Source organism: Trifolium pratense, linkage group LG5, assembly GCF_020283565.1.
Source record: "Trifolium pratense cultivar HEN17-A07 linkage group LG5, ARS_RC_1.1, whole genome shotgun sequence".
NCBI classification, from domain to species: Eukaryota; Viridiplantae; Streptophyta; class Magnoliopsida; order Fabales; family Fabaceae; genus Trifolium; species Trifolium pratense.
In genome coordinates, this window is record NC_060063.1 from 38,758,109 (window position 1) to 38,766,920 (window position 8,812).

The 8,812-nt window shown below is 30.8% G+C and overlaps 1 protein-coding gene across 1 annotated transcript; it reads left to right on the plus strand.

Annotated features, from left to right (window-relative positions):
• Positions 1–2,236: 2,236 nt before the first annotated feature.
• LOC123884321 (protein SRC2-like) lies at positions 2,237–3,460 on the plus strand. Its single transcript, XM_045933400.1, has one exon. It carries the CDS (start codon positions 2,315–2,317, stop codon positions 3,311–3,313), a length of 999 nt encoding a protein of 332 aa, XP_045789356.1. The 5' UTR covers positions 2,237–2,314; the 3' UTR covers positions 3,314–3,460.
• Positions 3,461–8,812: the final 5,352 nt, after the last annotated feature.

The window sequence follows — 8,812 nt, forward strand, 5'->3', positions numbered from 1 at the left end:
ATAGAGTTTGTTAAACATCATTCTCATGAGTGTCCTTAAAATTTGAGTTGACAAAATTTCATTTCTTTCTTAAAGTTTAAGAATTCTCAACCGTGTTTTTGTGTTTAAAAATTATAGAATATGAAAATTATACGGCCCAACATCATCAAATGCGCGTGAAAGTCGTGTTGTGGGCAGCGTTGTCAATACACACCTCACACATGACTTAGTGAAGTTTTTTTTTTTTTTTTTTTAAGCAGTGAATTAATGAAGTTATTTCAATCATGTTTGATAATTTAGAAGTCTCTCAAATATATCTTTTTCATCTCAATTTTTATTTTTTTATTTTACAAATCTCAAATTTTATTATGGGAGAAAATTTAAGTGATTTGGTTCTACGAAGCTCATTAACGTATTGTCTATCAACGAGTCCTAATATTAATAGTAAGAGTTCAACTCAAATCATTGGTACGTATTAGTCAATTGCTTACTGACCGAATCAATTTATGTTGGCAATTTTGATTTTTTTTTAGATGAAGTGTTAAATATTATTGAAACTCTCACACATACAACTATAAGCTTTGGAGTTTAAACTTGAACGAAGATGTTTAGTCTAATAATTTTGATATCAACAATTGACCTATATTTTTACCGACAACAATCTCCAAAATTAGTCGTTCCTTTTTTTTTAACCCTAGTGTTCTCTTCTTCATTAGCTAAAAAGGGTGTTTTAGGGCGAATGTTTGACCCAACATCATCTTTCTTGCGGTTCAACAGTGGTATCTAAGTCGATGTTTGAACTGGATTATAGTGTCAAGGTGTTTGGGTGGCGTGTCATGTTGATAGATCCCCAATGGCAATGCAAGTGGATGAAAAAGATTTTGTTTGAGGGGAGTCTCACTAGGTTGGATTGACAAGTTAGGCTTTTAGCAACAACACAAGTGACTTTTGACACAACCCTTTCACAAAAAATATTAAGCCATTAGATTTATTGGTCTTGTCACCTATGTGTTGCTCAATATCAACTTTTTCAACCAACGTGGGAGTTGTAACTCACACTATACACCCAACAATATCCCCTAAGTGTGAGTTCTCACATCCTATAGATGGTTCAATACTGTGATTCACTCTCACTCCCTCACTAAGCCGAACCACGACTTTCTCTCAAACATAAGCTTCTATTTGAGGGGGAGCATACTCGATCTTTCCTCCCATCAATTGTGAGTCTCTGTCACGAATCTCTTATTGTTACCGCGAACCAGACTCTGATACGATTTGTTTGGGTGAGGGGGGGGGGGGGGGGGGGCGGAAGCTCAGGAGAAACAATGTGTCAAATGCTTCAGGATTACAAGAGATACAAACACCACATTTCCACTCAAAACCTCATGACATTAAGTTTATAGGTCTTCCCACTTATATATCATTAAGTTTCTAATCTGTTGTACCGTTACTCTTTCAGTTAATCTCCTCCAACAATGTGTCTTTTACATCAGAATATTCACTATAGTGGAAGTTAACGTTAATTGCCACAATGTAAGAAGGTAATCAGAAGGATAACAGTGCAAATTTTTGTAATAGAGAAAAACTGAAAGGGTAAAGTGCAACAAATTAGAAATTTAAAATGACCTATTTACTACTTAAAAAACTTAAAAACTAACCTTTATCTAAAAAACTTAAAGGACATAGATGTTATAAGATAAAATTTAAAGACTCTAAATACATTTAGTTAGATATAATATATTTTATTTGGTAAGATATTTATTTACATATCTTTATTTTTATTCCAAAAAGTTAGATATAATATATTTAATTTGTTAAGACATCTATTTACATATCTTTATTTTTATTCCAAAAAATTTCAGAACATAAAATAAAATAAACAACCGCCTCTCACTCTATACGTGGAGTATATATGTGGAAAAAGAAAAAGAAAAAAGATAACTATGTCTCACCCAAAAAAACAGGATATATCCACAAGTTGTACTATTAAAATACTATTAAATTTTTTTTTATTTTTTTTGGGTACATAAATACTATTAAAATTTTAGTCAACAGAAAGAAAAACTATTAATTAAAATTAAAAATACTTCTTCAAAATAAAAAATAAAAATTAAAAAATAGCATCAAATTACTAGAAGATTGTTACCAAAAAATAACAAAAATACTTAAGATTACGCGTGAAAAACAAAAAAGTACCCACCTGGAAGTTTCCTTTACAATTATATAAATATCCAATCAATTCACAAACCTTATATTATACACACAAATCATTCATCAAAACCTAACAAAAAAATCTCTCAAAAATCTCAAAAATCAAATTTCTCTGTTCATTACCATGGAATACAGAATCTTAGAACTCAACATAATTTCTGCAAAAGATCTCAAAGATGTTAACGTCTTCTCCAAGATGGACGTATACGCTGTCGTTTCAATCTCCGGCGATCCAGTTAATCCACAAACCGCCCCAACTAACATCCACCGTGACGGTGGAAAAAACCCTACATGGAATTTCCCTATCAAATTCACAATCAATGAATCTCTCGCTAACCAGAATCGTCTTTCTCTTGAAATCAAACTTCTTTCCAATCGTACCCTTGCCGGAGATACTGTGATCGGTACCGTTCATATTCCTCTCAAGGAGCTTCTTGATAATCCTGCTGGTGATTCTTTTCGGCAAGTTAGTTATCAGGTTAGAACATCTTCAGGAAAAGCTAAAGGGAATTTGAATCTTTCTTATAAATTGGGGGAGCATGTTGCAGCTCCGGCGTCGTTAAAGTCGAAGAAATCGGAGAAACATGAGGCGGTGAAAGGGAAACAGGAACCGGTGATGGCTTATCCTCCGCCTGGAGTGGCGGTTGGGTCTAGTTCGGTGCCTTATGGTACACCATATCCTCCACCGCCACAACACGCTGCTGGTGGTGATGCTGGTCATGGATACCCACCTCCAGCAGCTGCTTATGGTGGATATCCAGCTGCTCAGTCTGGTGGACACCCACCTGCCCAAGGGTATCCACCTGCTCAGTCTGGTGGATACCCACACCCTCAAGGAGGGTATGCACCTGCTCAACCAGGTTATGGGTATCCACCACAACAAGCAGGTTATGGATATCCACCACAACAAGCGGGGTATGGGTATCCACCACAGCAACAATCAGGGTATGGATATTCGGGGGCACAGAAACCTAAGAAGAATAAATTTGGAATGGGATTGGGAGCAGGGTTGCTTGGAGGTGCTTTAGGTGGGATGTTGATTGGAGATATGGTTTCTGATGCTGCTGATTATGATGCTGGATATGATGCTGGCTTTGATGATGGTGGTGGTTTTGATTTTTAGTTTTTAATGAATGTTTCTTGTTTATGGATTATTTTACTTTTGGTTTTTTATTTTGAGGATGCTATTTGGTGTTTACTGTGTATATTGAAGCTAACTTGAATTTTATATTTAGCTTGATATATATAAATATAACTTTTATGCTCGTGACATCTAATTTGGTCTTGTGTGATTGTGTGTTTTATTTTATTTTTAAGTAATGCATCATATTCTATGAGAAGTGTAGTTTATATTGATGATGATGATGATGATTCTTGAGAAATTTTAGAACAGCATAAACAATTGATTAATCAAATCAACCAAAGATACTTTTACAAAACTTGGTCTGAACTTTTGATTGCTAGTATGATTTTAAATTGAACTAATAGTTAGTTAGTTACGCCATGAATCTTTATATGGCGGATTTGAGTCTTTTCGGATTGACTTAAAAATAGGTTTGCAAACAAATACGTAGCTTTTTAACTTGGCGGATTCGAGTCTTTTTGGACTGTCTTATTTTTTAGCTTATGAAAAATAAGCTTGCAAACAAATAGCTTTTTAACTTGATTCATAAGCTGTGGCTTTGCATAAATTGAAAAATATGCGCATATAGTCTCAATTGTACTTGAGATGTTGTTGCAAACACTTCTAAAGTTGCTATATGCTCCAATTGTAGAACTCTGAACATCTATAGCAGGACAAAAACTATATTACCAACAAGCAGAGATTATTCTTATTATCAATAAAAATTCACGCATTAAAATCAATAGTATATATGATTATGGAAGTTCAATTAGTTATATTGTCAATACATTTTATTTATTTGAAACATATTAAAATCGAGATCATACCCTGGATGATTAGTTTTGGAGGTATAATCCATGAGTAAATTTTGATTGTCATGCAAAACAACAAAATTGCCGGTAAAATCTAAATGGATTTTTGGTACAAGAAGCAGACAAATTATATATACCCTTTAATCTGAAGAAGTCAGTTTCTTGTTGGACTACTATATTGAAGTCTTGTTAATAGACTCAGAGAACTACTTTTGTCACCTTTCGTTACTCGTGCGCCCTATTTTTACACATCCGCGACTTAAGTAGCGAATATGTAAAAACAGGGTGTTTTGAAAAAGAAAAAAAAAAAAAAACCGTTCGCTACTTAAGTAACTCCCTTAGACTAATCCTTACTGTGCAAATTGGCACCTCTGCATTATTACATGATGTTTTCTCTCCCCACTCCCCGTGATTCTTTTATACCCCATGAATTTCCAATTTTATCCTCGCAAAAAACTTCGGTTTATAGAAACCGAAGTTTTTTTTTGCCTTGAAAACCGAAATTTACTCTGAATTTGTACTAGAAAAAATTCGGTTTCTGCGAACAGAAGTTTTTTGCAAGGGCAAAATCGGAATATTGGGGGTATAAAAGAATCACGGGGGGTGGGGAGAGAAAACATCTTATTACATGTCACATAGGTTTTTGTTTTCTGGATTTTTGAATGATAGTTATTTAATTTGGGCTAGTACTCTTAGAATAGCCTCTAATCTTGGAGGATTTTGTGATTATGAATTTCACTATTATGTCTAAGCCTATCTTTTTTTTTTTTGACTATATCTAAAGCCTATCTCTTCATTGCTATTGCCAACAAGGTTTTACAACAGATATGCAATCCTAATTTGAGTGTCATATGGTGATGTTAAGAGCATATATGTTCGATAAGCTAAAAGTCTGACGTGTTTATAAATGAGGATAATTCTTATATTATAAAACGATTTTATAGAATTAAGTTAAGACTTATTCAAAAAATAGAATAACTCAAATGAATAAATTTACCATATCAAAAATCATACATGTATTTATCACTGTTGATTTATTTTTTTGGAAGATTAAGAAGAAAGATTGTTTTAAAAAGAAACATTTTGCTGAAAGTAAATAAGTCTAGCTTATTTAGGATGCGTTTGTTTTAGAATTTTGAGGATAGAACCCAAACCTCATGCATACCACTAAAACTCCTCGCCGCTAAATCAAACCTAATGACTTTCATCATTTTAATAGTGTGTGTTATACATTTTTAACCCTAAAATAAAAAGCTAGTCCTAATAGCTTTTCTAAAATCTATTTTTTCTTAAAACTAAGAAATCTAAACATAGGAGTTCTACATTTTAAAAAAATGATAATAAACAAACGGAAGGTTGGTTTTGATTTTATTTATTTTTTAATTATAAATCTCTAAAAAAGAATCTCAATTAAACAAACACACCATTACTCAAATTCCCTTAATTAATCCCTTTGTTGGATGTTTGTAGGTGAGATGAGAACAGATCTGCCACAAATTTTGTATATGGTCCAAACCCATTGTAAATTTTGTATCTGGACCAAGCTAATTTTTAATTTTATTTTCTTGAACAAATTTTTTTTTTTTTTTTTTTTTAATTCATGTTTCTTGTTTATGGATTATTTTACTTTTGATTTTTTATTTTAAGGATGCTTTTTGGTGTTTATATTGAAGCTAACTTGAATTTTATATTTTGCTTGATATATAAATATAACTTTTATGCTTGTGACATCTAATTTGGTCTTGTGTGATTGTGTGCTTTTTTTTGTAAGTAATGCATCATATTCTATTGCCAAAATGAAAAATAATGTTTCATGAGAAGTGTAGTTTATATTGATGATGATGATGATTCTTGAGAAATTTTAGAGCAGCATAAACAATTGATTAATCAAATCAACCAAAGATACTTTTACAAAACTTTTGTCTTAACTTTTTATTGCTAGCATGATTTTAAATTGCAGTCATAGTTAGTTAGTTACACCGTGAATCTTTATACGCGGATTTGAGTTTTTTGAATTCACTTATTTTAAGCCATAAAAAATAACTTTGAAAAGAAATAACTTTTTAACTTAATCCACAAGTTTTCAATAACGGAAATTGTATCTTAATAAGTTGTTCTTTTGTATAAATTGAAAAATTATAATCTCAGTTGCTCTTGAGATGTTGTTGCAAACTCTTCTGAAGTTGTTATATGCTCTAATTGTAGTTGGAGACAGTAATTTAGAACTTTGAACATCTCTATAGCAGGACAAAAACTATATTACCAAGAAGCAGAGGTTATTCTTTTATGTTTTTACCTCAAATCAAGAAGGGTATAGATGCTCATTATCAATCAAATTCATGCATGAAAAACAATACTAATATATTAGTATGTAAGAAAAGTAAAACAAAGAGATATAATCAATAGAAAAAAGAAAAAAAAATTCTATGGTACATCCGTACATCTATCAAATTTCAATGTATCGGTACATTAGATCAAATAATTACTAAATAAATGAATATTTTTTCGAAAGAAATCATTTTTCTATATTTAAAATATTATAATAACTAAATACTATTTATCAAAATTGTAAAAACATAAAATTTTATATTTTTTTGAATTTTTTATCACTCATAATAGTTATTATTGAATTTTTTTATGAAAAAAAATCTAAAAATGTTATCATAATGCTTATAAAACAACGAAAATGTGTTTTTTTTCTTATGAAATCATCATTTATGAAATACAATAAGCGACAAATAGTATTTTGATACATAAAATAATCGTTAATTTAGTAATTATTTGATCTAATGTACCGGTACATTAAAATTTGATAGATGTACCGTAGAAGCTCAAAAAAAATCTTAAATTGTTATAAACTATTCCTAGATAATAGCAAGAATAGAGAAGAAGAGATGAAGGAGAGAAAGAGAAGAGAGAATAAACTCTTGTATTATTCTATTCAAGGTGTGTGTTTATATGACAATACAAGTCCTATTTATAGGACAATATAATGGGCCAGAGGAATGGGCCAATGCTTAATGGGCATCCACCAAATTATTCATAACACTCCCCCTTGGATGTCCATCGAGGATATATGCCTCGTTAAAACCTTACTAGAGAAAACTCATTGGAAAAAAATCCTAGTGAAGGAAAAAGAGTACATCATCCTTTGTGTGTGAACTGCCTCATTAAAAACCTTACCAGGAAAACCTAGTGGGACAAAACCATGGTTAAGGGAAAAAGAGTGCAGAACATATTTATATCTCTCCCTCATAAAGACAATTGTATATGAGACGAAGAGACTCAAATAATCTTATGTAGTTGTAGTAGTTGCTCAAAAGTTTTACTTGAAGTTGACTTTGTAGAAAGACCTGTCTTATCTTCTTTATCATATACTCTTCTCCAAATATGTAGTTTGTGCGACATTATATTCATGTTGAATCGTTGCAAGAACCCTTTAGAAGAAAACTCACAAATTCTTGTATCTGATGTATCATATACTTCAACCAAATCACATTCTTGATTTATCTTCTATAGTGCTCATCTTTCCTCATCATTTTGTTTCATGAGATTGTTATTGTTGTTTGTTTCACAGATCTCCATGAATAATTGTACTTCTTCATGTGAACATATAGTTTGTTTGTGATCTATACCTTTACAAGAATTAAACAAATTACATGCATATCTAAAATAGCAAAGTATATACTTGATAATATATTGACAACAAATAATAGGTTAACAATGTATTTGTCCCCATTAGAACCAAAATGTGGTGCTTCAGGACCAATTAGTTCTTCACCATTTACTCGAACTCTAAAATGGCATTTGTTTACATCGGCGATCTTACAAAAATTAGGGTACGTAATTGATCTTATAGAATCATTTTAGAACCTTTTGTATATAAGCTTCATGATTCACAAAATATTCTTCAAATACTTATTTTGTAATAAATGACAATATCTCAAGCTCTTCGGGAGTCTCTTGATGATACAATCTTAAACAAATTTATCGCCAAATATTTTCTTAAAATGAACAAATTGTCATTTTCATATTTCTCACATGCAAATATTCAACAAGAATACTATACAACATGCATATAGATGTTGCTCGAGTATATAAAGGAGACTTATTCATCTTTATTAAGTCATCTCTCCAATATATATGTGTCTTACGAAAATTAAATCCTTCTGGGATATTCATATAATCATCATTAGGGGTGCTCAAATCCAAACCAATCCAAATAAAAACCGAAACCCGATCCAAAAAAACCGAAAACCGCAAAAAACCGAAGTTTTTTGGATGTGTTTGGATGTTCTTTTGTGAAAACCGCTGGATCGGATCGGATTTCGGATTGATTTCTTAAAACCGATCCAAACCAAACCGCATACATATATTTTAATATTTATTTATCTTTATATATATATATATATATATATATATATATATATATATATATATATATTGCATTAACCTTTTTTTTTTCATTTTAAATTTTGTTAATACTATATGTAGTTTAATTTAATCTATTTTTTTTACTTTTTATATGTTTCGAATATAATTGGTAATTATCATTCCAAAATATTAATTTTAAATATATTATATGTTATATTTTACATCAAACTTAATATTTATTTTGTCAAAAATGTCAAACTATTATTTTGTAGCATTTTTTATAATATTTATATTTATTAAAAAAATTACAATT